Genomic DNA, 16659 nt, shown 5'->3' with positions numbered 1-16659 from the left:
CCGTCTACCCTGGGCCCGAGGGCCCATCTCCCCCCCTCCATCTCCCCCCCGCTCGCCCTTCATGCTTGAGCTTGCTTCAACATCCCCACCCGACCAGCTAAGTACCTAGGTACTAACCTGCCTACTAGTACTTAATGCGTAGGTTCTCGTCCTAAGCAATGTTTCTTTCTCGGTTGAAGCCCAGCTACCTAGTCGACGTCGCCTCTTCTGGAACCTCCTGCACAAAGATCCATCATCACATACCTCACCCACAGCATCAAGTCAGAGGAGATGATAACTTTGGGTCTGTCTTCCCCCAGACCTCGAAAGCTGCGAGCGAGGGTTGTTTGCCTCCAGTGCCACAAACGCAAGGTCTGTGATTCCCAGCCCACCATTTGACCGAGTCCCGTCCGCTAATACTAGTTCCAGTTGAGATGCGATCTCGAGACCCGCACTCGTCAGGGCCTTTCCAGCTGCCGGAACTGTGTTGAGTCCTCTAGTCTCTGCGAGTATGTGGACAGACTCTTGCGCTCCTGGTGAGCAGTCCAATTAATACAGAACAGGCAGAGGGCTCCAAAAAGGCGAAGGAAAACTGGCGACACCTCTCAAGTTGATTCCAGCTCCTCGAGAGGAAATCATCCCTCATATCCGCCATTGTTCCCTGCGTCGGAAGACTTCTTCCACCAGCCAGCAATCTTTCACTCGGAGCTCGACCCGCTTGTTGAGCAGGGTACCTCCCAATCCACAAATTTTCACCCGCGGTCACAGACAGTACCTTTTGGTGACCTCAACATACCTCCGACAAACCAGACCTCCCGGCCAAATGTGGTCTCTAGTTCGCTTCCGGGACAAGAGGGATCCCCCCAGGCCACCGCCTCTGCAGCCTTTACCCCTCAAAGCGCTCCAACTAAAAAGGCCTCAACCGCAACCCCTACTGCCTCCCATTCAGCGGTGAGCTATCTAGGCGACACTGGGATCCTGAAGATCTTCGAGCTGGACACTCGCAGAATCGCAGAAAGTGACCCATGCACCAATAATACACATTCAGCATTATCCGTCGATGCAGATCTACCACCGCTCGAACTGCAACAAAGCTTTGCCGAGACCTACTTCGACTATTGTTGGACTTGGTGTCCTGTATTCCACGCCGACCGCTTCTGGTCTGACCTAGACGTGCACCCTTCGCGTCTCTTGGTCAACGCATTGGCTTTGTTAGGAACTCAGGTCCGTCCACCACTGATTCAGCACGCCAAAGCTGCAGATTATTACAATCGAGCCAAGTTGTTGTTCTACACCGATGAAGAGAATAATCCCATTACATGTTTGCAGGCTATAATGCTGTTCTATTGGTGGGCTCCGAGGGGGTAAGTCAGTCTCCAGGTTTGTCCGAGGCGTCAGCTTTTCAGACATGCTTCCTTGACCAGCCATCCAAACACCTGACTCTTTCAAATGTTGCCCAAGTCTCTGACATCAGGACAGCCCTTCACTTGTACACAAGGACGCCGCTTGGTGGTGGACTGGTGTTGCCATCAAATATGCTCAACAGGTCGGCTTACACCGCGAACCAAGAAAACTAGAAGATGTCGGTGGTCCGGCCATGCAAGGGCAGCGGAGAAGAATCTGGTGGACACTCTTCGTATGGCCTCATTCACCTTGTCAATTAGAATGTATGATGCTACCATTGGGAACCAAAAACTGACTCATTGCCATAGGCCCGAGAGCGATTGACGAGCACCTGTCAAGGACGGCCTGTCACAATTGACCCGGCAGATTGCAACGTTCGCGAGCCATCTTTAGAGGATTTCACCCCGTCCGAGATTGAAGACGGACGCGCAGACGTCTTTATCCAATGGGTTCGCCTCTGCACCGTTGTCGGCCGTGTCGGTCAACACATTTCTCGCCAATCAAGCCCACCATCCTTTCCAACTCCTCTGGCTGAGGAACTTGTCCAGTGGGTTCAGAATCTTCCTCCAAGGCTTCGTTTGCCAGATACTTCAGATCGCACTCGAAAGTTCGACCGGGACATCCTGGCTCTACATTTACCCTACCTCACCATTGTGACCATCCTACACCTGAGTTGGTCGTCTCAGAACCCATCCCAAGCCTTACCAGAAGCCTACGCTGCTGCAGTTCTATCGGCATCCTGCACCACTCGCATTTTCAAGGATCTCCTTGCCCGGGGCGAGATCCGCTTTCTCGGCGCCATCGCCTGCTGGTACGTCGGGGTTGCCATTGTAGCACTTCTGCACACGCAACGCCTGGACCAACTCGCCGAGTGCGGGGCTGAAGATATTCGTACACTCAAAGTTGCTCTGAATGAGCTCGCATCTCTGTGGCCATCGACCGACATTTTCGTCCAGGGTTTCGATCGTCTGCGTGTGTTTGAGAACCTAGGACGCACCCGTCCCAACAAAGACGCTGTCAACTCTCACCAAAACGTCGCCCACTCTGCAAAGGACAATGTCAGTACTCCGCTGCGGGATCTTGACTGGTATCATGGTATCGACTGGCATAGCTTCTTCCCCGGCATCAGTGCTAGAACCTCTAGCCTTGCAGCCACCCTATTAGAAGAAAAGCAAGGCGACCTGTGGGGGGCAACGTCATGGCTCAGCGACTCAGCCCTGCAATTTCAAGACCTCTTTAACGAGCCGAACGTTGCCTTGGATCCGTCACTGGAGAATCTATCCTCGCTCTGGTGGCCAGCTATCTTATCTGATGGTTCTGTGGGTTTCAATTGAGAGCCCATTTCACCCCAGCAGGCGACCAACAACCAGTCCATACATCACCTCGGATCGAATTTTCCGGGCGAAGCTTGATACGAAATAGACCAACTGCCTGACCCACGAGATCTCTTTGTTTATCTACGTATGGGATCTCTATACACAATCTACTGATCTCTGCTCCTCTGATAAGCCAGAATTCTCTCCACCTCGTCATCTGCCGTCTGCAGAATGTGGGTTGGACCGAATTGCGGTTTCCACCCCAGCTTCTCACCACTTCTTGCCGTGAGCCTACATCTGTAAGGTCAAATTGAAGTGTCAGTCTTGGTAATCCATTTCCAGAGATCTGTCATGCCGCAATGGATATCTCTCGGGTCAACTCGTTCAGAGTAAAGGAAGACTTACGCTCCTCCGAGCTGCAATGCAACCAGTTCCCTCGGAGTCTTAAGCCCCTTTGCCATTCGGTCCATGGCATCCTCATCAGCTTGCTCCACGACGTTGTCAGAAATAACACCTCGTTTGGTCAGCGCCTCCCCGATAGCCCGGTAGAGATCTACCCAAGCAATGGTGCCACTGGCAGCTAGGTAGTATCGGCATTTCTTCTGGTCCGAGTTCTTCCCTGTTAGGATCGAATTGACTATCGCCAGATAGAGAGCGGTATTGTCTAAAACATGGCAGACAGGCCATGTCTGTGGGAGAACCACATACCAATATGTCAGTGCCATGTCCACCTAGTCAATACCAGGGGTTTCTGATGAAGGGTATGACAAACCGGTTTGCCGGAATCCACGCTATACACCCGTCCCGCTTCCTGCGCCGCGCTCACAATCGCTACTGTCTGAATAGAAATCGGATTTCCAAACCCCTCACCCTCGCCATCTACGTTCAAACTCAAGAGTGTGGGTCAGTGGAACCATGTTTAAGAGTGCAGCAATAGTCTCAGATTTCAAGAGGAGCCTGTAAAGTCCCCGTGGGCAAGAAAGATGACGGTGCAAGACTTACAAACGATACACGGTACAAAGATGTAGCCTTTGACATCCAATGACTCGCATAACTCGATGATGGTGTTGTTTGTGTTGATCGCCTTCGGAGTAACAGCTGTGGGCGATGTGGCACCCTGAGTAAGGGGCCACCACCAGCCGTCAGACTTAGTATCAGCTTACATCCGCAAATGTTCTTCAAGAGTCGTTGTAGGGACATCGAGCTCAAGCCCTTTACTGCGTTACATACCGTCTGCACAGGCGGGATATTGGGGACCTGTTCCTTTTGGATCTTGTAGAGATCTTCCTCGTCATCAAACAGCAGCCGATCTGTCGGGGCGCCAGCGTGACTCGAGAACACTTTAGCTCCACTAGTCTGTTTCGTATGTCGCATGCCCGAACGGGCCAGGCGCGAAATGTCAGCACAATCTCGACTGATTCGTTAACAGTGTCCGCATCCTTGAGAGCACGTTGCCTCAACTCCGCTTTGGACCGTGCGAGGGGCAACAACGATTAATTGCATATCTCAACGTACATGTAAGAAATGCACCTCCCGTCCTGTCATCGATTTGACTTCGGCGAGGGCACGAATGAAGCAGCATTGTGCCCCTACCTCGAACGCATCAATCAGAAACAGAACGATCGTGATTTCATGGCTGACGATCAGGTCGCGCACCACAGCTTGGTCTTTTATATTGTCGAGAATCAGAGGCGCGACTTCAGCGCCACTATCCATGGCCGAATAGTGGTTCCTTAAGGCATTCACTTGTTGTTCTGTCCGCACGGCCGCGTATAATCTTGAGTAAGGTGGGAGATGGTGCCGACTCCATCGTGCTAGCAGCGTGCCCCCAAGGTAACCCGAAGCGCCCGTTAGGAGAATGCGATGCGACATTGTTGTACCTTCGGTCAGTTGATGGCGTTATTCCTCAATTTTCCGGACTTGTCCTACAACCACTCTCGCTACTATGCGTATGAAGGCCTCTGGAGCAGTCACAACAATGCCCTTTTGAGGATATTTATCATATTTTCTAACGGACGGTGGTATGGAATCCAAGTCTACACGTTAGATTTGAATTGAAATTTAAACGATTCCTTCAATACGAGCTATGTATGCATCGATCAGTGTATGTCACCAAGTAAGCAAGAACGTTGCCGTCGTTGATTGCGCGTTTCTTGTTGTCGCAATGATCCAAATTCAGGATGCCAGGGCGATTGCCGAGATGCCGAGATGCCTCTGGTGGCTCCGAAGCATTGCAGAAATCCCTTGGGAGTGCGTTTAGAGTTAATGATCCAGTGCAAAAGAAGCCTCTTAGAATTTCGATGATTTCCAGGCGGGTTATGCATTTGAAGAGGGTCTTCAAGAACAGAAGCACAAACCACCTCTCTTCAATTCTGTCATCTGGTAAGACTGGTTCCAACATGGCTCCGGAGCATACAGAGCGACAGAGTAGCTTCGTTCATGCATCAGCCCAGCCGTTGACATATCTGGCCGCCATAAGGCTCCAACAGATCCGTGACCATGACCTTGATCCTGTGGTGCGCGAGAAGGCTACTCTCTGCCTCATTGATTGTCTTGGTGCTCTCATCTCTGGGCTTTCTTCACCTTGGAGTAACTCTCTCCTGCAATGGGCAAAAATATCGAGCCCCTGGGGCGGGACAGCTCAGGTCATTGGGCTTCCTGAGCTCGTCTCCGCTGAAACGGCTGCCTTTGCCAATGCTTCGATAGCCCACAGGTGCGTGATGTTCAGTCATGAAAGCATTCGGACATCCCTAACTCCCATACATGAACAACAATCTATTAACCAGGGTCAAACAGTATCATTCGAGACGATATGCACTTGTCTGCTGGTTCTCACATTGGAGTAATGGTGATTCCTGCTGCCATCGCATTTGCCCAACGAGACAACTGGAATGGCGAACAGTTGCTCAAGGCAATCGTGGCAGGATACGAAATGGCCGAGCTACTGGGCTCGTCCTTGCGGGCCAGTGGTACGTTCAACCCACATTTCCGCCCGAGTGGGATCATCGGAGCTTTCGCGGCAGCCAGTGCTGGAATAGCAGGATCAAGCGACCCGAGGTTGACTACTACGACTGCGGCCAGCGCACTCGGATTCGCGGCAAATATGGCGGCCGGATTGAATGAGTGGCCATGGGCAGGAGGAATGGAGATCAACACACACATGGGAGCAGCAAGCCGCAACGGTGTGACGAGCTATGATCTCGCCCAGGTGGGCATGTACAGCAGTGACACGGCCCTAGAGGGTAAAGACGGACTGTTTCAAGCATACACGACATCGGCTTCTGAAGCCTGCTCATGGTTTAGAAGATGGTTATTCACGTCAAATCTCGGAACGGGGATCATGAGTGCTAGATTCAAGCCTGTCGCTGGCTGCAACTTCGTACAGACGCCAATGGCCACCGCAATGCGCATGCATGGCAAGCTGAAAGGGTCGGCCAACTTGATTGAGAATGTTAAGATCATCACCACCACTGCGGCCAAGGAATACCCTGGCTGTAACTATATCGGTCCGTTTCAAAAGGTCCAGCAGACGAAAATGAGCTTACAATACGCTGTGTCGGCAGCGCTTTTGTTCGGCCGTGTGGATGAACACCTCTATCAACAATATGGCAACACGGACCTACATCAAGTTACCCAGCGTTGCGACGTCGAGGCGAACGCGACTTTCGATGACCATCTTACGAACGGCAGACAGCCGTGTAAGATTGAAATTCGTCTCAAGAATGGAGAAATCATGTCAGACTCACTTCCAGACGTACCCTGGCTTGAGGGTCGAGTAGCGGTTGAGACAAGGTTCAAAGAAGAAGCAGGAGCAATGTTCGGACCAGAGACCGCAAGGATCATCATTGATGAATGTCAATCATTAAGCCAGTCAGCTGCGACCTGTTCGAAGTTATTTGCCTGTCTGGCGTAAGAATGTCTTCCAAATGGCCTCTAGCGTGGTCCACGAAATGTAATGCTTACGCTTCTAGAATCGCAGATATCAGCAACCTAATAGCTTGTAACATATAAATACTGCTTCCATGACGTGACCCTGCTGCCAAACTTGGCAACGCAGCTCTGTTTCAATTAACATAAGCTGAGAATCGCCTCACACTAACCTATTCCTATGTCTGATGGGTATCACCGCGACCGCAGCTTTCCACCTGAGCAGCCCCTGGGGGCTTCGGAGCCATATCAAATTCTCTGAGCCTCGCCATACCTATCTATCGCGATGATGTCCCATGAGGACAAAAATTCGCCTTAGATTCCACAGTCACCTCCTTACCCTTCTCATTTTCCAAGTGGACAGCCTTATCAAAGTTCTTCTTGGCTGGATCAATATCAGAAACGCAGAGCGCACTGATGATGGCCAAAACAGCAAAGCCCAATGCTGTGTAATAGACTATCTTGAAAGCCTGGACGTAGGCTTGTTTCACCGCTATTTGGGCGAGAGAGATAATCTCTTGACTGATCTCCGGCACTCTAGCGTATGCGGCGGCGGTATTGGAAGCAGCGGCTTCGATCAGCAACCGAAGATTGGCCGTGTCGAAGTCCGTCCCAGCGATGGCTTGCCGTACTCGACCAGGCAAGTTGTGCGCGAACTGATTGTCCACGATAGAAGAATAGATGGCAGTTGCCACTGCGCCGCCGAGAAGACGGAAGGTCGAAATCGCTCCAATGGCGACGCCCCTGAAGATTCCAAAATTAGTGTTTGAAGTCAGGGTATGGGGCTTTTAGCGCCGGGTAACTCTTACATATCTGCTTGGTCATCAAGATTGAGGGACACCATACTGAACAACATATATAGAGGCTGATTAATGACGCACGACATCAGGAAGACCAATGCAATGGCTTTTCCGTTCTGCCCAATGTCGAGTGTGGATAACGAGCCAACAAAAGCGGTTTGTAGACAGATGAAAAACAGGATCTGGTATTTTTCATGGCCAAATCTGGCACAAACAACCCATACAGAGATTAAAGACACTGCCCATAGAGTCAGAGGATTCAGTCAGGATTTTCCGAGTTCTGGAATGCTGCAACTTACCCCAAGTGCCAAAAAGAGTCAAGTTTGCATACACGCCTCTCAGGATGGGCTCGTTTGCGGGAACGTAGAGTAACGAAGACTGGCGTGGCCAGATGACCTGCATACTGTAGTAGAGCATGCCGCAGCAGAAGCCAACGATGACAAGAACGTTGTACCTTTAGCCTCACACGTCAGCTTTGGCACAAACAGGGAAAGGCCCGACGTACCCGCGCCACTGCCTGAACAGCTTAGGAGGTAGGAAAGGATATTTCAGATCGGCGTAGAAAATCCAAAAGAATAGCAGTACCAGGAGACTGAATCCCACTATGATGGGTGCTATCACGGCCGCATGTTTCCACGGATATTGTCTGCCTCCAAAGTTCAGGCCCACGAGAAACAAAACGCAGCCAGCAGTAAAGAGAAACAATCCAACATAGTCCATTTCGGCGACGAGTTTCCATTTAGACACGCTGTCATTCTTGTGCTTTGTTTCGAACGAGGGAGGTTTGTACCAGAGGAACATGCATACCAGGCCAAATGCGTGGAAGCCACACATGAACCAGTATGCACCTCTCCAGCCAATGGCGGTATGTGCAATGAAAGCATAGGCGATCAGTGGCGAGAATAGACACATGATGGCACTTGTTCCATACAGACCTAGCACATGAGTCAGATGATACTCCTGAGTGAAGAGACCAAGATAAGTCAACAAACCAAGTGCTGTGAGACGATACTTGTTTGGGATGAACTCCATGATGCAGGCAAATCCCATTTCCTGGAAGCCGGAACCGATGCCGAACATGACTCCAGCTCCAATCATCTGTCCAATACTCTGGCCAGTCGCTCCAACAATGGTACCGAGGAATGAGATGATGCCTCCGCACAGCATAAAGTGGCGGCGACCAAAAATGTCACTGAGTCGCCCGCCGATGCTCACCATAATGGCTGCCCCCAGAGTCCAGGTGATGTTGATCCATGACGCTGATGGACTTGGGCCGAGATCTGCATTGATATAAGAGATGGAAACGGCGGGTATTAGCAGCGCCATTTCGTAAGCACTTAGCTGAGTACATATTGCCTGCATAAGGAGTCAGCACAGTTCATTTTGACTGATATGCTGGAGTCTTACGAAAAAGGCCAAGATAGTCTGCTTGTTAATGCCAGTCCAGATCTCTCCTTCGACATGGTTGAAGTCTTCGTCAGCACCCTCGGTGCGTTCCTGAACGATACTGTCCTCAACGTAGACCTCATCCCCCACTTTCTGTGTATCATCTTCTGCACGAGCCATGTCTTTCGATGAACAGACCTTGGATTATGCAACGAATTATCACTGGTTGTAGTCGCAAGACACCCCAGCTTTTTGGGGTACCTGGGGAATTTTATAGAGTCAATCCGGGGTACGGTACACGCCTATCATCTCGTTTGGATATCATCAAGCGCCTAGACTCAGAAAGGGGCATTGTATGCCGTCGGACGCATGGGGACAGTGAACTTTAGCTCTCTTATCCTCGGCTACCAGGGACAAACTTTAACGGCATCTCGGGTCTAACCCACCAATCATGCCTAGGTATCATCTTTGGCACTCTGACGACTAGCACTTTCAACAGTGATGAGAAGGATGAAGTTTAGCTAGCAGAGATCTCGTCTTCTCGGACAATAGTGCCGAACTTGTGCATAGTTATGATACCTCAGGGTGGAGATTGCAACGAGAAGAATTGTATCGAGGTTGTCCTCTGAACCCAATTCCGAGTTGTAGAAGTTTGACCTGGTGGATGGAGCACAGGCCATGTACTAGAAGATGGCGGGTTGTAGAAACACAAAATCATCGACGATGCTGGTGGAAATCCGAAGCAGGATGCACAAGACGGCAAAGCTATAGATCTTTGAAGCTGTCTAGGGCCTCAGGATTGTATATGACAACAGCGACCGTCAAAGATCGGTTCCCTGCTACACAAACTGGAAGTGATTACGGTAATGCACCGAAAGCGAATAAATTTTTAGCTCCAATCATCTCCTCTCACTTTTAACACAGTCTTCTGCAGTTTTTCCATCCAAAAGTCTTGATCAGTCCAATCGTCCTGCTGCGCGTCACAAAACCCAGCCTTTGCCAGGGTAGATGGAACAATGACAAATGAATGTCCTGCACGGATGATGTCAGTTGAATCACGGCACAGTTTCACAGTTCTCTCAGAAACTGACCATTAATCTCTTTGTCGCAAGAAACTCTCATGATGGCAGCCACGCAGCTGTCTACGGTGGCAAATTCGACACCCTTAGCCGCCAAACTCTCGTAAGTTGCGGCGGATTGGATAACGGTTCGAATCCAGCTATAAGTCCTGAGCCAGTGTGTTCCATGTATGCAATTGTCAGGGCAAGACTTACCAGGGCGCAATATAAGCGACTCTGATACCTTGATGGTGCGAGTGCCGACGAACAACACGCATAAAGCCTCGGAGGGCAAACTTGGCTGCCGCGTACTCCCAGCTTCCCTAATATATGTCAGCATTTCAGGCCTCCATTTGGGGTAGGTTTGGCCACCAGATTGTCCACGTAACCCGCGACGCTGCCGATGAAGATGAAGCAACGATCTCGATCCTCATTCAGGGGACTACGTCGGAAATAATGGACGGCGCATTTGAAAGTGTACAAGGCTCCAACCAGATTGATGTCGATGATGTGGGTGCTTGGTTTTGTTGGGGTGGAAAAGGGGTCTGGGAAGAGTTTATGAGTCGCCATTTTGCATGATAACCACTCGGCATATGGGTCTTGGATATTGCCAGCAATATACCTTCCAGTTGCATCATGGGATCGCCAGCACCTCTTCCAACCCCAGCATTTGCGATGACAATATCGACGCTGCTGTTAGGTGACATGGCAACGGCTGCCTCGAACATTTTGACTTGATCCTCCCAGACCCGGGTATCGCATTTGACGAAACACACTTTGTCCCTATCAGAGATCATGTCGACTAAATCAGTCTCCTTGACAGAAAATTAAACGTCCCTGTTCTGAAAAGGATGCTTCACTGACCTCGTCAACTCCTCCTGCAAAGTTCCCCCTTTCTCTTCATTGATGTCACAGAATGTCACGAATGCGCTGGCACGAGGTTGATTAGAAAATGTAGTCGTTCTCGCTGTCTCGCACGAGATAGGGTGTATAGTACCCGGCTTGCACAAACTCGCGAACATATGCCTCGCCTAGTCCCTGTGCGCCTGTATAGGTTTGAGAGTCAGTATTAATTTTCGGACCGTAGAAAAGACATCAGGCATGGCTCTGTGCAACTACCACCACCCACCTCCAGTCACTACAACACTTTTGCCTCTGCACTTTGTCTTGTCCGGGATTACATCGCAATCCACCGGACCTGTGTATTTATATGCTTGTGTCGACATATTGTAATGGCGATCGTTATTCGCGATGTCTTCTAAAATGTATTGAAGCCTGACTCTGTGCGCCGCTCTAGCTATCGTGCAGTGAACAATCGTCGACTTGATATATATCAGAAACACTGCAACCAGATATTCAGATGTCGGACAGGCCTGATGACTAATTGCCGTTTCTGTATCGAATAAGCTCTTCTGGACTGGTCATCTCTTGCATTTTTGGACACCCAGGGCTCACTATCATTAGATATCGGGGTTGATAACAGGTGGCTTGGTTCAGACGGGGCGAAAAGATGGGGTGGAGGGGAGGGGTTTGGTGTCCACAAAATGGATCACTGACTGCCGACGGCTTGTCCGGCATTTCGGTAGATGTGGCCTGGGACATCGTGAACTCACTTGCCCAGGGGATCTGGACCCTTCCGAAGAGGACAGCAGCTTCGAGCCGATGAAGTCATGTCTAACGGGTCTGCTTCTCAGGTGAGTGGTCGCATGAACACCTGTGCAACGCCTCGAGCCGACAACCCTCGGCTGTTTGACCTTTGAAAGACTGCCATTCAGTGCCCATCAGACCATACCAGAGTGGTTGCAGTATTGTCTTGACTCTGTGAAGTATTCAAGCCTGACTGGCATGTATACAAAGACATTCTTTTTCTCGACCTGACGTCTGTGATGCCAAAGGTCTTGAATAAGCTCTTCCATCAAGCTTGCCTACGTTGCATTTTGTGCCTGTCCATCGATCGCCTCCAGGGTTTAGACTATTCCTGAAGCTGACGGCATGGCGTTGATCGAGCACGACTTGCCTCCTCAAGCAGCATTCGGGTCAGACACAGAAGTGCCAGCCACCAATGCGACACTTACACGCACTCCCAAGGACGACCTATCAGCCAATGAGGACTTGCCTAAACTCGCGAATGGCCATGCTGGCCCCGCCGCCGGGGCCTACCTGAATGAAACAAAACATGCGATAAAGATTGGGTCGACTGAGCGGAGTTTATATCAGATTCCCATGAGCGATAACCTGGCCTTTACACCGCGACGACTGAGAGTTATCACGGTGGGAGCAGGCTTCTCGGGGCTCATGATGGCTCACAAGTTCCAACACCGCTTCCCTGAGATGGAGGGCATCGTCGAGCATACAATCTTTGAGAAGCGAGCAGATTTAGGCGGTACCTGGCTGGTCAACACTTACCCCGGCGTTCAATGTGACGTCCCTTCCCACATCTATGTAAGTTATCCTGACTCAAATGGACCTGAAGAGTCACTCTCTGACGAAGCGTTGTCACAGGCATTCCCTTTTGACCCGAATCCAGACTGGACTCGTTTCTACTCGAGCGGCGCTGAGATCCACGAATATATTGTCAAGACGGCTAAAAAGTGGAACCTGGATCGAGACGTCCAGCTCAACACAAAAGTAGTTCGGGCCGAGTGGGTCGAATCAAAGGGCATGTGGAAAGTCACCGTCGAAAACGAAGGCAAAATCCGTGGAGAGTGGGCAGACGTTTTGATTTCTGGTCAAGGCGCATTAGAGTAAGTATATATCTCATTTCTTAGCAGCTTTTACGAGAGAGGAAGTAGGCTGACAGAGGGAATTGCTCACAGCACTTACCAATGGCCAACGATTCCAGGATTTGATGAGTTTCAAGGCCATCGAGTGCATTCCGCCAAATGGGATCATAATTTCGACTATTCCAATAAAAGAATCGCCGTGATTGGAAATGGATCCTCGGGCGTTCAGATCGTGCCCCAGCTGGTCAAACTTCCAGGGACGACAGTGACAAACTTTGCGCGGGGGCCGTCGTGGATCTACTACCGTGTTCCGCCCTCACAGCACCTTGGGCGAACAGGTAAAGCGGGAAATAACCCAGAGTACACCGAAGAAGAGAAGAAGAACTTCCGAGAGCACCCTGAAATTATGAGAGAGCATCGAAAGGCAATGATTAATCGGACCAACAAAGCATTTAGAATGGTGCGTATCTCTGACCTATTTCACCGAAACACTCTCTGACAAGACGATTGTCTGGGTCAGTTCATCAAAGACTCGGAAGCGAATAAGGAGGCCATGGTTATTGCACGGGAACAGATGGCCGAAAGATTGGGTCATGATGAACGACTATGCAAAATGCTAATCCCGGACTGGTCTTTAGGCTGTCGTCGCATCACACCAGGAGAGGGATATCTAGAAGCTTTTCTGCTTCCTAATTGTGAGCTCACGCAGAGTCCAATCGAGAAGATGTCTGGCAACGCAGTACACACGGCGGACGGCAAGGTGCATGAGGTGGATGTGTGTAAGTGAACGACGACGTGTTACCTTTGAGACATTTAGAGAGTATAAGAAGCTGACACCGTTGGTCGCATAGTGGTCTGCGCGACAGGGTTTGACGTCTCCTTCAGACCCTCATATCCCACGATCGGCCGTCACGGGATCGACTTGAGAGAACAATGGGGTCATGAACCAGAGGGATACTTCTCCATCACGGCAGCCAATATGCCCAACTATTTCACCGTCTTGGGGCCCAACGCCGTCGCCGGCCACGGCTCTTTATTAGAGGCGATGAATTGGAACGGCGACCACTTTATACGGTGGATTAAGAAGATTGCGGAGGAGGACATCAAATCATTTTGTCCCAAGTCGTCAGTTATTGACCAATTCGTAACATACGCGGATGAGATCCACAAGTCACTGGTGTGGACGTCGCCATGTAAGAGCTGGTACAAGCGGAATCAGGTCGACGGGCGCGTAACTGCCCTCTTCGCTGGGAGTGGCATGCTGTACAGGCGGATTATTGGAGGCGAGCTGCGCACGGAGGACTATGACATCGACTACCGAAGTCCCAATATGTTCAAGTTTATGGGAAATGGATTTACAACCATGGAGATGGATCCGGATGTTGATTTGGCCTGGTACATTGAGAATTGAAGCTCAGGCAAATGTCATATAGAAGTGAGTGCCGTAGTGTAGGAGACGAAACCGAATTCCTCGTCGACCGAATGAGAAACCTTCGCATAGACCGCCACCACGCCCAAGATCTCAGTCTGGCTTGATGTCCCATTGGACCTCAAAAAATAAGACCTGCGTTGATAGTCAGAGGGTGTCGCCTGGAAGATGAGCAAATAGCTTGCGTGGCATGGCAAAAGGTAATTGAGACCCTGCTGTTCCCTTATTCCGCACACACGGCTTCGTAGATCGCCTTGGTACCTTTGTCCCAACAGACAAGATCGGGTGAGCAGCGTCGCAGCTCAACAGCCAAGCTCTCAGATGTGCATTGCGGGGAAATCCGAGACCCTTTTTTCTGGAGCGGGTTTTGCAGTTCTCCCAACCTTCCTGTCGATCTCCTCTTGTCATGTTACACCGCGTAGAGGCACAACATTGTCGGTCCTTGGCTGCGGCTCTATCGTACAATATGAAGAAAAAGGACCCTTCACTCCTTGGCCTACGTCCGTGGAGTGTGACGTCGGCTGCGAGAAAATCATTTCTTGGACGTACTCCGCGATGATGCCGTGCACAAATAGGCCGTTGAATCCTCTATCTGGATAAGTAGAGCACGAGTTTGCCACGCCAAACTCGTCTTGCTCTGGGTCCTTTCTGCTGATCAAGCCATCATATCTCGAAAATGCTCTCACTTCCTCTTCTTGCCAGCTTTGTAGCCGGTGCCATCGCCCAAGGTGTACAGTATGGGCAAAATCAAGTCACTGTTCGGCCTGACCCCAACATTGTTGCTGCCAACTTTCCAGACACAAATATCTCGTTGCTAGCCCCTGCTTTCCTTGACCAAGGTTCGGTGGCAGCTGGCTTCTCGAATGGAACTCAAGGGCCAACAGAGGATTCCCAGCTTGGTATGTGTGCTGCAAAGCATGGGCTTTGCCGCGACGGACCCCAGAAATATATATTAACACACCATCTTAGATGACTTCATCCAATCCCTAGCGTCTAGGAATGACTGGATGACCTACAACAACACCAACTTCGAATCAGAGGAAGGACGGTCATTCCCATATGTGTACCTATCACCACCAGGTCAGAACGGGGAATCAACGGACAGACTTCGAGTCTGGATCCAAGCAGCAGTCCACGGCAACGAGCCTGCCAGTGACCAGGCGGTTCTGGCACTACTTGGTGAAATGGATAGCAATCAGACCTGGGCGGAATCACTCTTAGCCTCGATGGACATCATGGTGCTCCCGCGGTATAACCCTGATGGTGTGGCCTACTTTCAACGCACACTCGCCACGAATTTTGACCCGAACCGCGACCACATCAAACTAGCGCGCCAGCAGACTCGGGACATAAAGCAATTGATAAATTCGTTTGCGCCGCATGTCATCGTCGACATGCACGAGTATGGCGCGTCTACCCGTTATGGAGGCAGTTTCGTGCATGCGTCAGATGCGCTATTCTCGGCCGCGAAAAATCTCAACATTGATAAAAGCATTCGAGACGTGTCTGAAGAACTCTTTGCCGTTAGGATGGGCCGAGATCTGGAGGCACGAGGATTCCGATGGGAACCATATGTGACCGGGTCCAGTAACCCGACTCCTGGCTCCGAGATATTGTTCGCAGAAGCTGGTAGTGACGCTAAAATCGGGCGCAACGCCATGGGTCTCACTCAGGCGATCACGTTTCTATGCGAGACGCGCGGAATCGGACTAGCTGATCAGCAGTTTCAGCGCCGAACAGCGGCAGGCTTAACTATGGTGCAGAGCATTCTCCAGACCGCAGCAGACAACGTGGAAGAGGTTTATCAGGCAGTCGAAGACGGAGTGACGAATTTCATCGACGGTCAAGAAGACATCATTGTCACCGACTATTCAGAGGTTTTGAATCGCACTTATCTCATGATCAATGTCGACAATGGGACGGTGGTGGAGCAACCGATTCAGTTTAGCAGCACCACTCCAACGACAGCAAATCTTACTCGTACACGACCCGAGTACTACCTCATTCCTCGAGCATGGGCTGATATCGCTGCACGCATGGAGACATATGGCCTGGAGGTGGAAACTTTGGAGAACACGTACAGTGGTGCTGTAGAGACCTTCAACATCACAAGTACTGTGGTTAGTTCCACATATTACGAAGGGGTTTTCCGTGTTACACTCACAACAGAGACAATCACGCGGGATGTCACTCTTCCTCCAGGCAGCTTCCGCATCAACACCAGACAGAAGAATGCTGCGCTGGCCTTCATCGCCTTCGAGCCAGAAAACATCGACAGTTTAGCCGCATTCAACGTGATTCCGCTGGAGGCAGGAGACGAGTATCCGATTTTCCGCATTCTTTCGTAAATTGGCCGGGCTACGAGTCGGAAGTGGGAATACAAAGTCTGCGTAGTTGCAGATGTCAGGCTCCAAGGTGGAATGGCAAAGCCGGCCGTCCGATCAACACGGAGAGTCGAGACCATGAATATTCCCGCTTTGACAAGGCTGAAAAATACTACACAACGAATTTTGGTAGACAAGGGATGTTAACCGACACCCACACGGCAGGGCAGAGAATCCAGACCCACGCGAACTTGGTCCGGCAGGTTGGGTAGCCATAGTCAACACAACTTGTCTGCGGGCCCCTCGGCCCCAA

General features: G+C 50.8%; 4 protein-coding genes across 4 annotated transcripts; 2 read left to right on the top strand and 2 right to left on the bottom strand.

Moving 5' to 3' along the window:
- Window positions 1-490: 490 nt before the first annotated feature.
- PV10_09148 (uncharacterized protein) lies at window positions 491-3749 on the top strand (the record flags this gene model as incomplete). Its single annotated transcript, XM_016374261.1, has 5 exons — window positions 491-515; window positions 543-709; window positions 748-1343; window positions 1459-1615; window positions 1692-3749. 5 exons carry the CDS (start codon window positions 491-493, stop codon window positions 2715-2717), a joined length of 1971 nt encoding a protein of 656 aa, XP_016219805.1. The 3' UTR covers window positions 2718-3749.
- Window positions 2867-4571, bottom strand: PV10_09147 (uncharacterized protein; the record flags this gene model as incomplete). Its single annotated transcript, XM_016374260.1, has 6 exons — window positions 2867-2990; window positions 3105-3388; window positions 3472-3578; window positions 3702-3783; window positions 3930-4055; window positions 4215-4571. 6 exons carry the CDS (start codon window positions 4569-4571, stop codon window positions 2867-2869), a joined length of 1080 nt encoding a protein of 359 aa, XP_016219804.1.
- A 5130-nt stretch (window positions 4572-9701) lies between these two features.
- PV10_09146 (uncharacterized protein) lies at window positions 9702-11096 on the bottom strand (the record flags this gene model as incomplete). Its single annotated transcript, XM_016374259.1, has 8 exons — window positions 9702-9844; window positions 9904-10031; window positions 10087-10193; window positions 10243-10415; window positions 10493-10653; window positions 10735-10800; window positions 10868-10916; window positions 11000-11096. 8 exons carry the CDS (start codon window positions 11094-11096, stop codon window positions 9702-9704), a joined length of 924 nt encoding a protein of 307 aa, XP_016219803.1.
- A 3602-nt stretch (window positions 11097-14698) lies between these two features.
- On the top strand, window positions 14699-16370 carry PV10_09145 (uncharacterized protein; the record flags this gene model as incomplete). The annotated part of the gene is made up of 2 exons (XM_016374258.1): window positions 14699-14921; window positions 14992-16370. The coding sequence occupies 2 exons, from the start codon at window positions 14699-14701 to the stop codon at window positions 16368-16370; spliced, it is 1602 nt and encodes a 533-aa protein (XP_016219802.1).
- Between the last annotated feature and the right edge of the window lie 289 nt (window positions 16371-16659).

Source organism: Exophiala mesophila, assembly GCF_000836275.1.
Source record: "Exophiala mesophila strain CBS 40295 unplaced genomic scaffold supercont1.7, whole genome shotgun sequence".
In the NCBI taxonomy this organism is placed as follows: domain Eukaryota; kingdom Fungi; phylum Ascomycota; class Eurotiomycetes; order Chaetothyriales; family Herpotrichiellaceae; genus Exophiala; species Exophiala mesophila.
Note: the sequence above shows the minus strand (reverse complement) of the source record. Positions and strands in the feature narration are given on the sequence as shown.